The following is a 23,144-nucleotide window of genomic DNA, read 5'->3' as shown; positions in this document are numbered from 1 at the left end:
ACACCTTGGATGTTAGCATCAGCTTCAGTTTGGCGGCTAGATTTGTATATTTGGGTGCCGTCAGAGTATAATTGGTGAGACACTGGATGATGATCTATTACACTTGAGAGCGGCTGTGTGTATAGGATGAATAGAACAGGTCCAAGAACAGACCCCTGTGGAACACGACAACATATATTAACTGGGCTGGAGTTTATTCCATTTGCAGACACAATTTGTGTCCTGTTGACCAAGTAGGACTTGAACCACAGTAAGGATGTATCATGATTTCCAAATATATGCTGGAGACGGTGAAATAATATATCATGGTCTATTGTGTCAAATGCTGCAGACAAATCAAGGAGGGTGAGGACTGTAATCTTTCCGCTATCCAAATCAGAGAGAATGTCATTAACTACTTTTAGAAGAGTAGTTTCAGTACTGTGGCAAGGGCGATATACATATTGTCATGGCTAAAACGACTCTTAGAATTTAGATGCGATACAAGCTGGGATAGAACAAACTTTTCTAAGATTTTTTATGAATGAGAGATTACAAACTGGGCGGTAGTTCTTTAAATCGTTTTGGTCGGGTGTTGGTCTCTTCAGCAGAGGCTTTACAATGGCAGTTTTGAAATATGATGGGAATTCCCCGGATGAGAGGGAGCTATTAATAACATCAGTTAGTGAAGGCAATGCTGGATCTAAGCACTCAAGCAGCAGTGATGTTGGAATTCGATCAGGTTCACACGACTTTGGTGCACTCTTCATCACGATTGTACGTACTAAATCCATAGAGACAGGTTCAAATGCTGATATTGGTTGCCGCTGAAATTCTCTATCCCACTGTATGGTGAGGACGAATCAACTGCAATTGTGTTGTCAAGCTTATCTCTAATGGTTTGTACTTTGTCACCGAAGAAATTTGCAAACAAGAGCCCTTTGAAGCTTGGACTTTCCATGATCTTAGTACTGTAGTGGGCTGATTTCGCTGCATGGACAATGGTTTTGACGTTGTTCTTAGCGGCTTCATAGATTTGCTTAGGAATAGTGAGTCTGGTGGAAAGCCAAAACCTCTCACTGCTATATCACGGAGAAAACTTTTGAATAGATACTCTGCACTTGGTGGCTGGGGCATGTTTGTCGCGCAATGAACGCAGGCAGTTATCGAGTTGTTCTGCTGTAGGAGGTATGCAAGTTGGTAAGTTTGCTTGTATGTCATGCATTAGTTTGGTTCTATTTATCATTCGGAGCTTTCTCTTAGTAGCAAATAAAGGTGAAGGGTTAGGGAGTGATATGTCAAGATGGCATATAATGCAGAGGTGATCTGATGCAAGTTCGTGAGATACGGGGAACGCACAATATTATCATCAGATGAATGAAGATAGAGTCCTGTGGATAAAAGCAACACTTTATTCATTAATCATTGATTATAATGAAAAGCAAATTTTGAAAATAATATTTAAAAATATAGAATAAAAAAGAATTTAATATTTGAAAAGTACTTATCTTTCATTTTCGAACAGAGGTAAAATTGCCAGAAAATGTGTTGACTCGGATAATATATAGATCATCAAAATGTTCAATGTAGCATTGTATATTTGTGGGCAACGCTTTTTTCTATTTTTTGTTGGAAGGTAACTTTATCTTACGGTGAAATCAATACCTTGAATTTGAAAGGAAACTCTCATATTCGCAAGCCAAGGTTCCGATATGACAACCATATCTACACCTTGGCGGATCGAAGAGATATTTTAGTGCTTTGTCCTAGCGATATCTATTGGATTTCATGAGTTGCCTCCCTTAGTAGGTAATGCCATCTAACCAAGCGGAACATTGTACATCACAAAAGGATACTTTGTAAGTTTAACATCGAAAGTATGACTACGTACCATAGGGAAGCCATTACATATTTATTTCAGTGAAAGGTATTTCTGCAAACACGGACCGACAGTTGTAAATTCCTTATTTACCAGTCCATTCAAGTTTCCCTTGTCGATCATGTAGAAACAGTGTTCAATATTTTACCAAATTAATTTTGATTGGAGGCGGTGGCTTGTCGCCGCATCCAGTGAAATTCTCAGACCCGAAGCACATTAATATCTGCTCGATACTCCAAAGTGTAGATAGGGTTATCATATCGCAACCTTGGCTAGCGAAGATGGGAAACTCTGGTCTCATTTAAAGTTTCTTTAAGGTTCTTTTTCTGCATTGTCTATTTGTATTGTATCTGGTATTAAATGATTCTTTTGTGGTAGCTCTCTGAACTATTGTATTATGGAGTTGTACTTATCACCCATACTGATATTTCAAAATAACTACCACTGATAGCTTGCTTGATTACAAGATTTGATTTCTTTGTTACTTTGTCATGAGTCCCACAGTTATCAGTTAGAAACAAAATATTAGTTTTTTGGTACATATCGTCTAGTAACTCCGCTTTGTCGACCAGGACCACATTTTCGTCTTATCCAAGTTGTTGAAGTTTAACATTTGTACCTCTGGACGGGCACATTTGTACCTCTGCGAACATATAAAACGCTACAGCTTTCCATTTTTATCATCAAGTTTTACAGAAGAAAAATCTCACAGACTTCCATCTACCTGAGAAGCAGATAAAGTGATTCAAAAACTCTCTTATTTTATACTTACTGGAAATGCCCGCTTTCAATCATCGCATTAGAAACAGTTTCCTCAGTATCAAATTTCCTAGTTGAGTTAAACGAAAAACTAATTGTCATAAGCCAAAATTAACTGATAATTGTTTAAAAACATGCTTACTCTAGCAGAATTAGCCATCAGCATGTATTGTATACTGAATACTGAATTTGAAAGCAGGTTTCGAGTCACCCGCCAGTTTGATTTTCTATCTAAAAAAAGATATTAAACATTTTATTTCGGGCTGTGAATAATATCATTTCCAAAATCAGTGTTAATGCAGGGATTTATTCATATATCACATGATGTTGACGACGATAGGAAATCTCCACATTGTTCAATTTACCAGAGTTAAGAGTCAAGTGGTCTGTATCCGGACATCTGGGATGATACGTCTGTAGGAACAATAGATATATAATATACACTAATGAACGATAGATATAAACACTCAGTCATTAGGCACACACACACACACACACACACACAACGTTTACATTTTGGGTATTTATTCAATTATTCATTTAAATATTATTCATACACTCTGTCGAGAAAATTAGACATATATTTATTTCTTATCAATCCACATATTACAATAATAATCTGTTGACGTGTCACAGAGAAAACTAAAATGGAGGCTACAAAATATTGCTTGGAAATGCTGTATTGATATGCAATAATACAGTCATTGGTATTCTTGAAAGATTGGTTCTGTGTTTTCAAACGGGTTTCGTTTAATTCTCAAAGTATCATTTTCTGTTATTTAGACGCGGTTTTCCAAGTAAACTAAACTCCATAAACTAATTGGAAGAGGATTATTTTATATTTGGAAACACACACACACACACACACACACACACACACGCATGTGAAAATTATTATTTTATATTTGGAAACACACACACACACACAGACACACATACAACAGTAACATGCATTATTTTAAAATTGGTATATGCTTTAAAATTAGTAACTTAGAACTCAGATTTCTAGCCCAGTGTTTGACTAAATATACGGATCACAATGTCATAATATTTGTAGATATTTAAAAATCAAGGTCTGTGCTTGCAAACTAACTGCAGTGTAAAAATTAATAAAACCCGTCTTGAAAATTATTGCTCATGTAAGACAGGTACGTCTAATTAAATTAACTGTAAATATTTGTATAAGTACCTATCTGCAAAGATTGTCAGAAGAAAATTTAGGCGATGATGGTATTTGCAAAATGCATTCCTAAATAATTATTTGCGAACCCTTTAACGCCCAAATTGGTTGTTTGCAAACTGTTAGTACCTCATTTGTGCAAAGCTGTAACAATTTCAGTGTAAACTGTGATTTTTGAAAACATTATATTCTGAATATACAAATATAACTATAAGGTTATATACGTGTAAGTATATATGAATATAAGTATATATAAATATAAGTATATGTAAATATAAGTATATGCAAATATAAGTATATTTGTAAAGGTGAATATATGCAATATTAGGTAGTTTCAAATGACAAAATTTGGTTTGTATGCTAATGAGAAGGTAACATTTTTGTTGGTTTTAACAGTACGTTTAACACATTAAATTCTTTATCATGTCGGGAAAAAGGGAGCTACAAGCCTTTCCAATGGACACAAAGTGAAGCTTTAGCCGTAACACCAATTGCTATAGAAAAATAAGTACATATGCATCAACTCGAATCAACCAATCTAAATGTGAAAATGAAAACAAAAAATATTGTTTTCCTTTGTACTAATACGGATCACTGTCAAAGTAATGCAACGCATTCGTATGAAAAACCTGATCACTGTCAAAGCAATGCAATACATTCGTATCCTAAGTTTGCTCATTGTCAATATCAATGATATCTATACGTATATAAAACCTGATCACTGTCTAAGCAATGCATTGCATTCGTATGAAAAACATGATCACTGTCAAAGCAATGCAATACATTCGTATGAAAAACCTGATCACTGTCAAAGCAATGACAGTGATCCTAAGTTAGCTCACTTTCAATATAAATACCTGCGTATGAAAAAGCTTATCCCTGTCATTGCAATATAATGCCTACGTATGAAAAACCTGATCCCTGTCATTTCAATATAATGCATACGTATGAAACGTCTGAGCACTGTCAATGTAATATATTCCGATGATAAGTCTGCAACAGTAGTAGAAGATGTAGATAAAACATTTTCAAAGAAAGCATGCAATATCAATAAAAGAAAAAGTATTAGCTGAAACAAAGAACTCTAATTCAGGCCCATTTTCATAATCCGTATTCCATACGGTAGTGGACATTACTAACAAAGAATAGTTGTATACACTTGTACGATTCCAATGTTACAGTAATGAACTATTATTCTCTATGGACCACATCGTCCACTGAACACAATGGACACGTTTTATTCAGAGTTTCATAACAATCTGTACAGTAATAGGCATTGCATTGGTCACCGGAACATTTCACCAGACCAACGTCTTGAAATCCCCCCTCAGCTGTCTCACAGCTTAGGCATATTTTGTCTTTTCGTGAAAGACATCTTGCAAGACATGGGATTTTTAATGACAGCCACGTCATCAGCTGTAGTTGCTCACTGACACATTTTTCCTTATAAGATGAGTTGATCTTTTGGCGCAAGAATTTCCGAACACTGATTCGCTTGTGTCGAATTAATTTATGGAGATATTGAGTTCGTGCTTCTTCCTGTCTTGGATAGTAGTAAGCAGTGATTTTTCTGCGAGCTCGTGATGCACATTCTTTCATGAGAACGAAGAGGACGGCAATAAGATAAAGGACTATGTAGACGGGAATGTTCGATGAGTCTGGCATGGAGGGGTCCGGCAGACAATCTGTCAAATTCAGTTCACCAATATAGCTCTCATTGATGTTTAATTCCTGAATGAGTTCTCGATAAAAATTGGCAACAAATCCAGTTCCATCGACGTTAAGCTGAAATTCCGAACTGCCCTTGTACAGAATATTGACGTTCCCGTGCCGTTTCAAAAGATCAAGGATATAGTAGAGAAGATAGTCAAACAAGAGCACACTAAGACACAGCAAGAAATGCATACCAATCTGAGCCAGGCCAAATCTGCCGTGACCTATTTCCACTAATGTGATACGACAAGAACTGGTGTCAATGTACAACTTTTTCTCCTTTTTCTTCAGTGGCAATACACAACTCAATCCACAATCTTTTCTTTCTTGATCCAGATCCTTGAAACGTTTGGTAATGTATATGTTGTCATAGGAATCACGTGCCAGATAATTTCGTACATACCAAAAGGATTGCAGAAATAAAAGAATCAATGTCAGGGATAGAACTTTCTCCAGGATTTTTATAAAGTGAAGAAAAGCACCAGTTTTAGCTTCTAATTCTTCCTTCACCTCTTTTTGAATGCTTTCTGCGGATCGACTTGAATTAACATCGGCATTACAATCCATGGTTGTGGACAGGTTAACGGTGAAATAATTGACCACACCGTTCAAGGCTTGTTCAGTTGTGTTTATTGCCTTCCTTAGCTCATCATCTGAAAGTGTTAGGAATCTACAACTATCTTTGAGTGCGTCCATTACTTTCTGGCATATCTGTTCGCATGGGTCCGGGACCTCTGCCGGCAGCAGGCGAGTGACAGATCTATAGGAAAAGTAGTTAAGTGAACTGTCATTATGTTACGTGTGCTTAAACACTATGACTATCTATCATTTGAGCAAGCGTCACATCTAAGACATACATGATTCACTGAAAGTGTAATATTTCCATACACTCGCAAAATCAAACTTTAGAACACAATTTTTAAATATAATCGTTACCTTATTTTGAATGTTACATAATAACTCATGCACGTCTATTCATTAGTTAAGTTCTAAAACTGGTGTACAGTTTGTTAACAATAACATGTATATGACTGAAGCTATTATATTGATCTTCTAATATGAAACGCTCTTGCAGAGACCGATCCGTAAATTGAACTCGGTTAATAAATTGTATTTAAACCAGGTAATAATTCGTAACATTTAAACCACGAAAGTGAACTAAAAGCGAGAAATTTATTCATGCCAATTAGCCAATATGTTATTAATAAATCGGCTGTGGAACAAAATTGCTCAGAAAGAAATAAACGAATAAAATTAGCAAATAACCAAGCTTTCTTCATATATTTAAAAAAATATCACTATTACCAGCATATAGAACTATGACCATTAAAATTGTAGGGTAATATAACCATTGACAGTGTATAACAATATGACCAATTTCCATTATATGCACTTAGTTATATGATTCATTTCCAGTACATATTAAAATGACCATAGACAGTGTTTAGCAATATGACCATTGACAGTGTATAGCAATATGATCGTTGAGAGAGTATAGTAATATAACCATTGACAGCGCATAGCAATATGACCATTGACAGTGTATAACAATATGACCATTGATATTATGTAGTAATATGACCATTGATAGTGAATAGTAATATTACCATTGCACGTGTATGATTATATGACCATTGACAGTGTATAGTAATATTACTGTTACACGTGTATAATGATATGACCATTGACAGTGTATATCAATATGACCATTGACAGTGCATATCAATATGACCATTGACAGTGTATAGTAATGTGATCATTTATCAGTTATAACAATTTTATCACCAAAAGACAGAGAAGGGCAAGACAATATAGTATGCATATTCAGTCTGACTGCCAGAAGACCGGACTTGAACAATGCAGAAACACTTTTACCTTTAAGTGTCACTAACGAATTATTGATATACTCCTTTTATGTAATATGTTAAATACAAATACCAACATGCCTAGGTACAAATATCAATGTGCCCATATAAAATTAGTATACCCAGATAGAGATAATATACCCAGATACAAGTAACATCATAATCAGTTAAAACTAGTGCATACAAATAACACTATTCCCAATTCCAAATAAAACGATAAGTTATGTCAGTTCCAAATAGCATGCTAAGTTTTAAATAACATAAAATGCCCAGTTACAATAGTATACCCAGTCCCAAACTGCATTATGCCCAGTTCAAGTTACAGAATACCTAGTTTCATGTTACAGTATGCCTATATGCAAGCAGCATCGTGCCCAGTTACAAAAAATATCATGCTCAGATACAAATAGTATATCCAGTTGCAAATACCATCATGCCCAGAGAAAACACATCATGACCAGAGAAATAACTTCATGCCTGGATACCAAGTGCATACTCTGTAACAGATAACATCATGCCAAGGTACAGAGAACACCATTCCCAAAACAAATATAATGCACAGTTGCAAATAAAATCATGCTCGGACACAAAAGTATGGCCAGTTACAAACAACATGATGCCCAGATACGAATATCATGCCCAGTTACTAAAAACATCCTGCCCAGTTTCACATAGCCTGCCGAGTTAGAAGTAACATCATGCACATATATAAATAATATTATGCCCCGTTATAACTTGTATCTTGCCCACATGCAAATAGCATGCTAAATTTCAAACAACATTATGTACAGATCCATATGACATCAAACTCAGATGGAAATAGCAAGCCCACATAGAGATATCATGCCCAGTTACAAATGGCACCATGTCCAGATCAAAATACATACCGATTTACAAAAAGCATTATGCCCAGTTCGCATGAATTTGACACTTACGATATCTTCAGAGTTTTGACGCATTCTTGTTTGCACTCATCAAAAGCTGATATATTTGGAAAACAGTTCTGAAATTGGATAACTTTAAATTCATATTGGTATCATCTAAATAGTCATTACTGTCTAATGCTAAGATCGCCAGAGAAAGAGCCATACGAAAATTAATCCAATGGAAACGTGTAGCGTTATCTTGCTTGCCAGCTTTATCGATAAAGTAGATCTGAATTGCATACACTTAGGCAAACTCCAAATTTTTAAGTATTAAACAAAAATCACTACCATAATTACCATTACTTCCACCATCACCATTGAAAAAGGTAGTAGTAGTAGTAATTGTAGTAGTAAATATAGGTTAAACTAAAAATCAAACACGTATTTAAGTAATGTTTTCAAAATTTGAATCATCCACCTGCCATGCACCGAGAAAGAGTTTTGTTCTGCCAACATTTAGAATTTGCTTTCCCCTCTTTTGTTTCTTCTTTTTTTGTGGAAAATATCAGATAAAGCGTTGTATTTATTATTAGTAATCGTTAGAAACGTTATGTTCCGAATGTTAATAATGTTAGAAACGTTTAAAGTTTTTCACTTTCATAATTGAGATAGCTGTAATTTGACTCGTGATTCTGAAGGTCAACATATATAATCTTATATCAGTATTCGTGAGATTTCTGTTATGGCGGAGATCTCGATTTGAATCAGTTTGGGTTTTAGAGGTGCTACATAACATGTGCAGACACTTACGCTTGGGACCAAATGTACAGTCACTTACAATTGGCACCAAACGAACAGACACTTACAGTTGGTACCAAATGAACAGGTACCTACAATTGGTATCAAAAGTACAGACACTTACATTTGGTACCAAATGAACAGACACTTACAGTTGGTATAAAATGTATTGAACGATAGCACTATCGTGTGAAGTTCACTTTTCCAACTTATATTTTGTTTACCGTCTTCAAAAATGTCTTTCACTAATCTGTCGAAATTGCTAACAGTTAATAAAAAAGATATGTAAAGTCGAGCTCTCGATCACCCAGGAGATTGAAAATAATAATCTCACCTCTTTAAAGGAATCCACAGTATTTTGTATTTTTATAATTTCCTCATCCATTTTCGTCAGACTCGTGTTGACGGGTAAAATCCCTTTACCCATCTCATACTGTAACTGTCTGAGGACATTTTTCTGCCTGTCAATGTATTCTGCAGCTTGTACCAATGGCTTTTTCAGTTGCCCCTGAAGGTCTCGTGTCTGATTTAGGGCAAGATCTGCAATACAGGACATACTTATTGCCACCTCCTCCATGTTGTTTTTGATGTTTTGAACAGTATGAGACAGCATAAAGCCAAATATAATGGACAAGATGACCGCACGTCCCTTCCCTGTGAAAAAATTTGGAACTACGAGTGCAACAACACAGCGGAAAAGCATGGACAAGGCTAGACCGACTGATATTAAAACTGTTACAATGGCAAATGTGATACCAGCTTCCAAATCGGAATACCCAAATGAATACCTCAGGACAAGAAATATCAGTCCACCCAGGAAAACCCCAGTTATCGCTCCAAATATTGCTTTTAGGGTTCTGTTTTGGTCTTTGTCAGTTAGGAATAGTTTTCTACCTGTCTGGGTCAGAATTTCTTTGCTCGAGGAGAATTTGCCAAGTAGTTCAGGTGGTTTGTGTCTTGTGTTTTCTTTTTTATTATCAACTGATGGAGTTTCTTCATTGCCATTTCTTTCATTTGATATATTCTTCCATCTTACCTGTGCTGGTACAAGAGGTCTTGGTGGAGGCCCCTTCCTGATATCTCCTGTACTTTCCTTCATTGTGATATCACTAGTTTGTCCTTTAGCACTCTCATGGACTACCAAGGTGTCACTTTGTGATGAATTTGCTGTGATTAGCTTTGAAGGCAAAGGTTCACATTGTTTCAAGGTCTTGGTTGGCTCAGAGTCAGTGCATTGGGTGACATGGGACCCAGGGAAAAATCCTACCTTTCCTGTCGACATGTTTTTACCCATATACCAACCATTATCATGTTTCTCTGTATTCATCAACAGATCACCTATCATGAGACTGATATATCCCTCTGCTTCACCTTTGTAATCAAAGTTAGCTTTACACTGGGCCATCTGAACTGAATTCGTCCTTGTTAACTTCTACGAAGATAATAGAAAGCTCCAGTTAATAAAACTTGGATCCCGTTTGAATTGATGTCACAAGTTTTCTTTGAGATCAGATATAATTATACAATCCTTGGGCTTCTCTTATAATAATACCTGTCCGTAGACTCAGTTTCTTCGTATCAAAATTATTCAATACCTGAAAAGAGAAAAGATAAACTGAGCGAAAGTTTGAGATTTAGTGGTATAGACCTTCATTCTTGTGCGTGAGTCTGTCAACGTTTGCTATTTTCAACGTATCTGCTATAAATAATAATAATTCAGAAGGAAAATAGAAAAATACTTGAATGCATTCTTAAAGAGAACTGACAAACAGGATTTGACCATGTTTGACAAAGCATCCTGGCTCAAAGAACTCTCACGTTTGTACATATTTGATGATTCTCCAATAAATTAATCACTGTTTCTAAAATCAGAGCACAAAATAAATTACTTTTTACTAAAACGTAAAACGATTTATGTTTTTTACTCTGCAAAATGCAATATCGTGTAAAGCTTGTTCAAAATCATACCGATTTGAAATAAAATATGGACACTGTACTTAAAATATTGAAACCTTTAAATGAACATTTACTAAAATTCGTCTCAAAGAAATTTACCAAATTTAACAGACATCATCCAGACATGAAAGACTTTGAAAAATTTGTAAGTGGCGCAGATTTGCGTCAAATATGGCTACCATTACTACAAAACCATCTTGAGAATATTGTCGAATTTATGAGAAGGCATCCCGAATGAAGGTAATATTAGTCCGAACAAACGATATCTACCCGTTATCAAATATGGCCTCTGTTATGAAATATAAGAAATTCGCAAAATACGCTTCTCTGGGTTCAACTAAAGTTGGCGGAAAGCTTCTTACCCAGAAGTACTTTCAGAAAAATGATGCCGATCTGCTATAAAGTATGGCCACCATTTGTAGAAATAAAAAAATATTTAAACAACTTTATCTACAAAAATCGCATAACGGAATTTGACCTACGTTCACGGAACGCACCGTAGTATAGTGGTTTCTTACCTTTAATGTCTTTATTCTTCTAGGTAGAGGTGATTGGATTTAGTCCTTGTGCTGAAGTTTCATGGAACAAAGTTTTATCGAACAAAAGGATTCCTTGTTAACGTGAACTGAAAACATGAAACTATTTCTATACGGTTGCCTTTTATAGTCGCATCACATTAAACTAAACCACAAGAGACGTAATGTAGCCGAATCTGAATCCGAGTATATCATACTAAATATGGTTATGAGTGAATCATGCCAAATTCAGAGTCAGTCTGAATCATACCAAATCTGTATTTTGCGACTTAAAGCAATACACTCATCAGAATTTTACAAATAGTGGAGATTCGAGATCAGATTTGGTAGTCATTACTAACAATAGAAAATCCATAGAACGACCTCAAAAAGAATGAAATACCGTAAAACCTTTTAAGTTTTTAAGGTAAAGTGCATCGCAAACGGAAGTTACCAACATATAGTCCCTCAGATGGGCATAAAACATTAGTAAAACATCAGTCTACAAGATATGAAGAAATAAAATCAATTATTTGAACGTTTATTGTGTTTATGTATGACGGAATACGGTACCGCTTTCAGTCCCTGATAGACGGAGAGTACACTGCAAACGGAAGTTATCACTATGGAACGTGACAAATCCTAAGAGGCCCGTTTCAAATGCATGACTTGGAAACAATGTTGTATGTTGTTCATTCCTTTTTACACATTATATACTTACTATTATATTGTTTATTATATGATGTGAATTTCGTATTGTTTATTTTGTATGGTTTTATATGATGTGTACTTTTAAAATATATTTATGTTTATTTCATTTGCTGTTATATGTTCTGCAAACGTCATTATGTGGTGTATGTTTTATTGTATGCTGTGAATTTAGTGCTACATCATATCTTTGTTTATGGAGCGTCTGCCTCGGAAGCGTGAGGTCGCGGGTTCGAAACCCGAACGATTCATTTCAAAGACTTATAAAAATGGTACCAACAGTTGCCTCGCTTGGCGCTCAGCATTATACGGTTTGCATTAGGACTGGTCAGCCTTGTCAGGATAATGTGACTGGGTGGGACATCATGCTACATGTCTGCGGCATGATGCCCCCCACCCCCAGTGCTAGACATCTCTATAAAATGCCACACTGCAGACATCGTTGCGATATGACTGAATTTTTTTAAAGCTACGTTAATTATCCAGATCAAACACATACACAGATTATATGCTGTTCATTTGTTTCGTTATGTTTTCTGTGCTGTGCATTTTGTCTTACGTTATGTCTTCTGTGCTGTGTATTTGGTCTTACATTAGGTCTTATATGCGTTTTAGAAGGCGTTTAAGAAAGCTTCAGAAGGAAATGGCAGAAAAGAAAATGTAGCGGAGAGAGCATAGGAAGAGAAAGAAAAAGAAGAGAAGGAAATGCAAATAAAAAGAGAGGAGAAAGAAATTAATATGAAAGGAGAAAGGAAATGAAAATGCACACACACACACACACAAACTGTGGGAGAACACTGGAATATAATCAAGTCGAGCAAAATCACGACATTGTACGATTGGGTCACGCATGAATAGGCCAACACAACCATTGTTCTGGGCTACATGCCTACTATACATTGTATGTACGCGTCCAAAATATAAGACTACATTTAAACAAATAAAACGTGATAGCCAATATCATAAGCGATTTCTTATACAAGAAAAGGGACCATAAGAAGATGAAATCCTTTTCCTCATTTACTAAAAACGTTCGTAATTCGTACCAGGTTGTCAACTCGGTTAAACGATGATGGCAAACTTAAAATAGACACTGTTAAATCTGACAGCACTGTATTATGTCCAATTTGACTGACATAACTGACGTCTAAAAAAAATGCAAGTCATCTAACAAAGGAATATACTGTGTTAAACTCAACCGATGGAAAGAAACAGGGAAGGTGTGATTATTATGTACCACTACAACTGAAAGATATCCACTATCGTGAAAAAAACACCATCTTGACAAGGTATCATTCCATGCGCCTATACTGATTCAAGCTTAGTACTCAAGTTCAGCGTGCACATGACAGTAGTTCGTTGTGATCTGTTTATTGAGTAAATATATATACATCGTGAGAGTTTCATAGGACCAAAAATAGATAATGGGTAACGAAACTGGCAACAGGACATGCTGTATTCACTTCAGAATGTAATTCAATGACAGCTTAAATGACATAATTTCGTGACACATACATACATACACACATACAGACATACATACATACAGACAGACAGACAGACATTCAGACAGACATACAGACATACAGACAGACAGTCGTGCATGCATACTAATCTAATTATGTTACTAGATTTTCAAGTCTTATTTATATACAAAATCAATTTTTGCTCTAAAAATTCCATGCAAACAAATAAATTATATATAAAAGCACATACAAATTTAAGATATACAGCTGTAACGATAAATACACACTTAGGAGACAGTTATACAAACAGAAAAAGTTAAATATACAAGAGAGTCAAGACTATGTACACATTCGGAAAACACTTGCAAATGGAATATATATATATATATATATATATATATATATATATATATATATATATATATATATATATATAACGCAGAGTAATTAGAAGCAATTAACCTAATTATATTAGCGAGAAAATCAATAGTACATTAAGAGGAGAAAAGACCAACATGCACATGACCTTTCAAATTTTAAAAAAATGAACTTTTATTTGATTTGCATTATTTGTATTCTGTCTGGAAAATGTAACAAGTATTGAAAGTGCACTACGGCGATATAGTTGGACTGACAACTATTTCATTGTAGCTACATGATAAATTAAAGACGATTTATGAAACAAATTGTAATATGGTAATATCATAGGTTCCCAGAACATGACCCCTAAGCGGTCGCTGTCAGATCTTCATGTATAACAGCATAGATCTGATTTTAGTCAAATTGATGAGAAGCGAGGAAATCTCAGCGGGGGTGGGGGTGTGGGTGATACAGGAGTGTAGCGGATTATCACCCGTGGCTTTCGACGCTGTGTGTCCGTCATGCGTTGTCCATCGTTTCTTGTGTGTCAGTCAAAATCTTTTATTTTCAACTTCTTCTGAAACATGAATTATGTCGTTATAATGGTCATGCTGTCGGGTAAAGCGTACAAACATTTTACGTTTCAAGCAAATTTGATAAAGAACATTCTGCCAATAAAAAAGTTGTTTGAAAAAATATTTAAACACATAATGCTGAACGGTCATCAAATAAATCCACTTTTGCTTATAGAAAAAAAAACATATAAAAGAACTTGTCCAAAACCGTTCCACATAATTTTACAAAATTTACTTATTATTTTTTTTTTGAACAAGTGATGATCTGCCACACATATTGGCACAGTAGTAGTTAAGTGGGATACTATAGGGACAATGGGACTTAGCATTAAAAAGACCCCTGGGACACTTTAGGGACAATGGAAATTTAACATGGAGAAAAATCGTGGGTCACTTTAGGGACAATGGGAATTTAAGATAGAGTTTGGGTCTGTCTAGGGACAAGGGAAATTAACATGGGAATAGAGTTTGGGTTTGTCTAGGGACAAGGGGAATTGAATATGGGATTTTTTTTTTTTTTAAAAGTTTTTTTTAAATTTAAATTTAAATTTAAATTTAGAAAAGGGGTAGGCAATGGAAAGGCTATCTCTTTTCGAGAAATATGGCTGGCCCTGAAAAGGGCCTTTGGGTTTATGTTAATATTAATATTAACATAGATGGCATCTGTCACATCTTCTTCTTCTTCTTCTTAAACTCCTTCTAACTACCGGTCCATACACAAGTACCCTCTTGAGACATCCTTGTCTTTCTATGTAAACTCTCCTCATCCATTGACTAGTATCTGTCCTATGAACAACAGTCCACTTTGACCTGACATACATGAGCATGTCCGTCCTAAACATCATGGAAGACACAAGGGTGGATGACTCAATGAGCGGGTACAAACACAAACACACAAACACAAACACACAAACACAAATACACAAACACATACGCTAAGAAACAATAAACAAATCCATAATCTACTATCCACACAATCGTACGTGAGCGGGTACAAACACAAACACACAAACACAAACACACAAACACAAACACAAATACACAAACACATACGCTAAGAAACAATAAACAAATCCATAATCTACTATCCACACAATCGTACGTGAGCGGGTACAAACACAAACACACAAACACAAGCACACAAACACATACGCTAAGAAACAATAAACAAATCCATACTCTACTATCCACACAATCGTACGTGAGCGGGTACAAACACAAACACACAAACACATACGCTAAGAAACAATAAACAAATCCATAATCTACTATCCACACAATTGTACGTGAGCGGGTACAAACACAAACACAAACACACAAACACAAATACACAAACACATACGCTAAGAAACAATAAACAAATCCATAATCTACTATCCACACAATCTTACGTGAGCGGGTACAAACACAAACACACAAACACAAACACACAAACACAAACACACAAACACATACGCTAAGAAACGATAAACAAATCCATAATCTACTATCCACACAATCGTACGTGAGCGGGTACAAACACAAACACACAAACACAAACACACAAACACATACGCTAAGAAACGATAAACAAATCCATAATCTACTATCCACACAATCGTACGTGAGCGGGTACAAACACAAACACACAAACACAAACACACAAACACATACCCTCACACTATCTTAAAAAAGAGTTAGTGTTTATATTCACACTACTCTACCTACACATTGGCAAATTGATGGTTATTTCTTTTCTAGAGCATTGGGTAGCCCTGAAAAGGGCTGTTGTTTTTGGAACTTCATGGACACCTGGTTAATGGTGGCACCTTCCAGGCCTGGCGCCACATACACATCTTATCCCCCAGTTACTTTTTACTTTTTTGGGGGAGAGAGCAGAGGCAGGATATGTCGCTTCAGAATCCCAATTTTCGCTCTCTGGGATTCTGAAATTTATTCTTCTTCTCTTCTTTTCCTTCTCCTCCTCCTCTTCTTTGTTTCTTCTCTCCTCCTCTTTGTATCTTCTTTCCTCTTCTTCTTCTTCTTTATATCTTCTCTCCTCCTCTTCTTTTTTTCTTCTTTCCTCCTCCTCTCTTATCCTTCCCTCCTCCACAATGGCTTCCGCGGCCAGTTCATTCAACAGGCGCCTGGCATATTCCAGATGCACATGAAGTTCCAACAGTTTAGACAGTCTCGTGTTCATTTTTGGTGTTGATCAATCAACAAGGGTAGCTAGACTGCCCAGCGAGTTTCAATTTATAGTGAAAGCGCGGACGTGAAGGAAAACATCCCCCTAAAAAAACGTAAAATTGATGTTACCTACATCATGACCAAAAACAACAACGCGCGGACCTAAAAGAAACACTCACTCACTTTTTTATGCTACCCATCACTATTTTAAAATTTTTTATAAATCACTTCAATAGACTATCCACATACGCAAAGCAATCCAATCTAACTCCAAATATACACCTCAAACACCAAAAAAAACATGATTTTAATCTACTATTCATACCAACTTACTTAAGCACTTACTAACACACAAACACATACCCTCACATTTTTTAAAAAAGAGTTAGTGTTTATTTTCACACTACTCTACCTACACACATTGGCAAATCGATCGTTATTTCTTTTCTAGAGTATTGGGGTAGCCCTGAAAAGGGCTGTTTTTTTTTGTTTGCTATGGCATTGTTTTTTTAGTTTCTAAGAATGCGATGTCCTCTGAGGATAGACTTTCTGGCGATAGGTCTGCTTCTTCGGAAAGAAAAGAAGAACTCTTTGGTGTCGATACGGCAATCGACAAAGCCTCTGTCAGGTTCAGGTTGCTGCTGCTGCTGCTGTTGTTGCTGCTGTCTCTGAAGTCTGTACTTCTCTGTCCATTCTTCTTTCTCCCTGTTCATTTCTTCTCTGAAGAGCTCTTCTATCAGGTCTTCAGTGATTTTTAACATTCTCACATTCTCTATTTCTTCTGGCTTCGGCATCAGACTGTGTCTGACCCTATGCAAATTCACGTAGGCTTCGTTGAGTTTAGCTAGTTTGGAGCACATCTTCTTAGGAGGATGAGTCGACAATGGATGGTTAGACTGGAAACAACCCGGTTCTTAAAGTCAAAGCGCGGACGTGAAGGAAAACATCCCCCACACGGTTTTTGAGTCGCAACGTTTAGTGAGTGTCATGAGAGGGATAGTAAGAAATGAAAGAGCATCAATCCAACATTCTTATAGCTAAACAAAAGACAAAGGCATTTTTTCCAAAACACAACATTTTTTATTCAAAAATCACTTAACACTAAACAACAACTCTAACATTTTTTTAACAACAATGCAACACTAAAAGTTTCTCCACTAGGTAAAGAGGGATAACAGTCTTCCATGGTTTCTAGTAATCTAGGATGACTTCTCTCAAACTGTTGATTTCTATGGCATTATCGAATTCTGCATACAGGATGACGTTCACCGTTTCATCAGGGTCTCGGTCTTTAAACTGAATTTCCACACGAATCTGGCCGGATTTTATAGGGTGGAAATGTCCCTCGTCGCTGCCTTGGTCCGGAGTGAAATCGAAAGCCCACAAAGCGTAGCCTCCTGCATAATCCTCGTACGTAATACCGTGACTGGTATTGGTTCCTAACTGTCCGGTGGCTTCGTACAGGGACAAGTACGATCTCAAGTAATTCTTCTTGGTAAAGTCAGGTTCGAAAGGTCGGGTACACAAGGTCTTGCCATCGCGACTGACTTCGATTTTGGACACGCCAAAGTGTTGAAAGTAGAAAGGATTTTTTTCGGCAGCTCCGTTGAAGGCTGTATTCTCGACGATACCAACGATCAAACGTTTGGGTAACTGTCCTTGGAACAGATGATCTTCGATCATGGATCGCTGTCCCTTGGGAATGGTGAAGGTTTTCACTTCCACGCGTCGTATGGGATACTTGGCGGTCGTTCTGCTCAACGTCTGACTGATGTCGTTTCCCACTTTAGGTAACACTTCCACACGGCGTACGTAGAGTCTGGCTTCTAGGATTTTGATTTTGTAACCGTCACTATCAGCCATCAAATGGAAAGCGGCACTGCTACGATTCAGTCTCAGACGGACATCCACCCCGTTCAGCAAATACTTTTCTTGCAACCACATGTCCAAATGCAAACGATCCATCAGTTCTAAACTTGTGTCGGCTCCCGTGATTCTCTTTCTTCGTTCTACAAATCCATCATTGTTGTCTTTCTTTTCATCAGTTTCCAATATTTCAAACTTGGTAGGTTCGTCAGCTTCCCATACCACACAGGCATTGAGATGAGTGTTCTTGGCATCTATTCCGTACGTCAAGAGATTTTCCAGGTAAGCACGATAAGGTTAAGTATCCATGCTGCTACTGACCAGTTTGTTATTCAAGTACAAGTCCACTCCACTGAACAAGGAATGCATGAAATTGTTGACGGGAGCTACTGCTTCATCGTCCATAGCACCTCCAGTCTTATCTAGAATTTTGACTTTCAGGTACAAGTAACTGCTATTCAGATCGATGTAATCTTCGGGCTGTCCTTTGATTTCAAACTCGATGGGAGCGGAATCGGTCAGTGAGGAGACGGGGTGAAATTCCACCCACTGGGATTCTTGCATCGTCATCATCGTGGGGGGCATGGCAAACAGATCCAGTTCCGTCTTGGAACAAGCGCAAGATTCTCGGTGCATCATTTTTTTTTTTTGGTCTCTTTTCTCAATAATCGAAAACGTCTAAGTCTCGAACGGTTCTTCTTTTCTTGGCCTTTCTCGCTTGAAGTCTGGTGAAAGGGTGTTTTCTTCGTCTTCTCTTTCTGCCTTGTCCTTGCTGAATGCCTGACTCGGTAGCGTGCAGGGCATTTATAGGTGTGTCTCGTTGGCCTAAAATGTCTTTGCCCGTTTGCAGCAAGACATTTTTGCCTGCCCTCATGAAGGCTTCTTTAGGGTTTTGTTTGTCGATGATGACATTTTGGAGAAATTCTTTGCCTTGCGTCAGTGCCGCATCTTTCAAGGCGTGCAATCCGCGTGTCACCATCGGTTTCAACACCGGGGCCACCGAACGAAAGGCCGATTTTAACATATCTCCTAAACCGTGTCCTCGCTGTCGAGCAACCCCTCGGTACACTGGATACATGACTTACGAATCGTGAGAAAACCGTTTTCGAAAATGGAGTTTCACCGTGACTTTTCCTTTGGTGAATGGAATATTTTGTCCCAAATCTCCTTTTATAGTAATGTTGACCGTGTCCAAATACGACTTACTGACAGGCAAATAGTGAGGATGTACAAATTCGCGGTGGACGTGGTAAGTGTTTCCACCTTCCTCGTCAGTGTTCGTGGCAGAATCCACTTTGAAAGGAATGACACGCAGTAACGATACGGAGGTGTGTCCCACCACGTTATACTCCACCACATCGGAGTACACAAACATCAAATTCAGTCCTTGGTTCAGTTCTACCGGGGCACGAAATAACTTGCTAAAAGACTCGTTGTCGTAAACGATGGGTAATTCGTTTTTCTTGATCATGGTCTTTCTCATGTCCATGTCTCCGCCCAACATGTCAAACAATTCAGGACAAAATAAAATGGACAGGATTTTACTCCGTTCAAATTTCATGAAGAAGCGACGAGCTGTTTTGTGGTACTCCATGGTGACACTTTTGTTGACATGCTCCAAAGCTTTCAGAAACACGACATTAAACCTGGAGGTTATGGTGCTGACCAAATGTTGACCACTAAAATAATAGCCTGGGGGAATGAACAAGTGATAGGTGGTGTACTTTTGATTTTATGTACGGGTTTTCTTGTCATATTTGACATTGCTATCCATCCACTGTTGCATTTGCTCGTCATGAACTTCCACATCAAAAAAAATTTTGATTGGGAAGGACATTGAGGACTTGGGTCGGGTGAATCATATCTACTAAAGCCACTTCCCAATGGGCTTCGTGATCTAACTGGATGGCTTGAGGTAATTTGGCCGTGTAACAGCACAACGTGTTCTTGGGAAACACCTCCATGGAACTGTCACTGGGTAAAGTTAAGTAAAATTGGTTTTGGTGACTCATAATTCCAGAGTTCTGTGGCTGTCCGAGGGGTTACTGGACGTGAGAGGCGTGTCTCCGTCTAAAATGGGGTTCTGGTTGTGATTGAAGTGGTGACTGGCACTGGCACTGGACACAAGGTTCCCGGGGTTCCCGTTCGAGGTGAATTTCAGGGAGGGATTAGGAAGCAGGTAACCGATGCAACTGCTCAATAAAATGGTCCACAATTGTTTGTCTCCTTGTTGCAAACTCAAATTGGCGATGGCTGCCCCGATGACACAATACACCACGAAGATTTGGCAGAAAAAGACGATTTGCGTTTTAGGCACACGTTCTCCACACCACACCCACAAGGGTTGTTTTTGTAAATCTTGCACAGAAGAACTAGGTGAAGAAGGAGTGGTCGACGTAGCTGCGTCTGCTGTGTGAAAGGGCATGATGGTCACTTCTTTTTATAGTCGATGACTTGCGAAGCGTCGATCCAAGAATCGAAACTGGGTGGATATCCTTTCCAACGTACTTTGACTTCTTTGACACGTCGTTTGCCCACTTTACGGGTTCTGCGTTCGAGAATGCTTTCGATGTCGTACACGTCGTCTTCTTTTTTGGTGACACGTTGTAACTCGGGCAAATAAAACGTTCCTTTGAGCACTTCTCCGTTCATGTCTTCCAATTTATAGACGGTAGGATGACGGCCATGCACTCGTCCAGTGACGCGAAACAATTCGGTCGTCCAGTTAGGTAAGTAACCTTTGTCGAAAGTGCGTTTGGTTTTGCCAATGCGCACCCAATCTCCTACGGCCAACATTCCACTTTTCTCGGGGACAGCCCTCGTCGGGGACGTACCAAACAGGCGCTCAAACACCAACACTTCGTTGTCGGGAGTCACGTCTTGCGGGGCACGTCCGATGCTTCGATGGTAAGATTGGTTGTACGCTTGCACCAGGTGCGGTAAGATGTCGATGTACTTCAGAGTGTGGTGATGCGTAAAATATTTCCACATGCGTTCTTTCAAAGTGCGTTGAAAACGTTCCACGATGCTGGCTTTGGTTTCGGGATTCTCGGTGGTAAAAAAATGAATGTCACGTTTCTTTAATTCTTTTTGGAAAGCTTGGTTCAGAAATTCGGTGCCTTTGTCCGTTTGCCGTCGAAGAGGGTGACGACCGCTTAGTTTCAACACCCGTTGCAGGGCTCGCACTAACTCGCTGCTCGATTTGGAAGTCAAGGGTACGACCCAGGCAAATTTGGAAAAGACGTCGATGACACAAAACAAATATTTGTAGCCACGATTGTAGCTGGCCAAATGAGAGACATCGGCTAAATCGGCTTGCCATTGATGATCGATGCCTTCCACTCGGGTGCGACTTCTGGCAAACTTGCGTCGAATGGGTTTGTGTAAAGTGTAGGTAGCTTGTTCTTGTAACCATCGTTGCGCTTGAGGTAAACGGAGACTTTTCAGTCGCGTTTTGGCAGCACGATACATTTTTTGAACTCCTGCGTAACCTGCAGGATGTGAGGGATCGTAGTAAATGCTGGCTAAGACTTTTTCCATTTTTTGTGTTGATTGGTGTGTTAATAAGACACCCACTCTTGGAGGATGCTACTCTTTTTCTCTTGGGGTATTTTCTTGGATTGCAATGCTTTGCGTGTGCGGCCAGCAATAGGTGTCGAAGAGGAGAAGGATGTCTGAGCGGGGGATATCGGTTCTTGTTTCACTTCTGTCTTCACTTTCTTTTTCTCTTGTGATGAAGAAGGGGTGACCATCATCTTTTTAATCCATCCAATTCTGGAGGTAGGTGGTGTTGTTAAGTTGCGTACTTTTTCTGGTGGAGTTTGAAACCCTTCCTCTTCTTCTCCTGTCTTGGTCACGGGTACTGGTGGTACTGGTACTGGTACTGGTACTGGTGATGGTGCTGGACTTTTCATCAAGGTCTTAAAATCTTTCAGAGTGGGTAGAGCTGTTTCGTCTAAAGCTTTCTGGTGAAAGAGTTGCAGTCGTTGCAAGAGTTGACCGTACTTTTGCGATTTTTCTGTTTCGGACAAATCTTGGCGATCTATTAAGGACTGCAATTCGTGTTGTAACTGGGACATCTCGCTCAAATTGGGATTGGGAGGTAAATGCGGGGTGTGTTGTTCTTGCCAGCGATAGTATTCCATCCATCGTTTGTAAGGCACTAAAGCTAGTTTTCGTCCTTCCATGGGGTTGTCAGGGGTCGATTCTGAGATCTTGGAACTTCCGAGGCCTTTTTATCTTGCTCCCACCAGTCCTCCCAACATGGTTCCCAAGACTCCTTTCAGTATGGGGCCTAACAAGAGAGGTAAAATACCTCCACGTTGTACTAACATCTTCTTTTTTTGACGAATGGGAATTTTCTTTTGAACCATTTGGCGAAGAACGTGACGATGTTTGCTTAAGCATTGTTTCTGGTGTTTGGACAAAGGGATCGTGCCTTTCAAAACGTTCAAACAACATTCGCACACGGTATCGATGACCTCTTTGGA

The 23,144-nt window shown here is 38.1% G+C and overlaps 1 protein-coding gene across 1 annotated transcript; it reads right to left on the bottom strand.

The window, feature by feature from the left end:
• Positions 1–1,377: 1,377 nt before the first annotated feature.
• LOC149781043 (DC-STAMP domain-containing protein 2-like) lies at positions 1,378–11,839 on the bottom strand. Its single transcript, XM_089938174.1, has 4 exons — positions 11,514–11,839; positions 9,374–10,634; positions 8,311–8,378; positions 1,378–6,270 (listed from the first exon to the last, which is right to left on the bottom strand). The coding sequence occupies exons 2-4, from the start codon at positions 10,442–10,444 to the stop codon at positions 4,989–4,991; spliced, it is 2,421 nt and encodes an 806-aa protein (XP_089794300.1). The 5' UTR covers positions 10,445–10,634; positions 11,514–11,839; the 3' UTR covers positions 1,378–4,988.
• Between the last annotated feature and the right edge of the window lie 11,305 nt (positions 11,840–23,144).

Source organism: Sinohyriopsis cumingii, chromosome 16 (genome assembly GCF_028554795.1).
Source record: "Sinohyriopsis cumingii isolate HCF-2022 chromosome 16, ASM2855479v2, whole genome shotgun sequence".
Classification (NCBI taxonomy): domain Eukaryota; kingdom Metazoa; phylum Mollusca; class Bivalvia; order Unionida; family Unionidae; genus Sinohyriopsis; species Sinohyriopsis cumingii.
The sequence above is the reverse complement of the archived record's forward strand: the minus strand, read 5'-3'. Positions and strand labels throughout refer to the sequence as shown.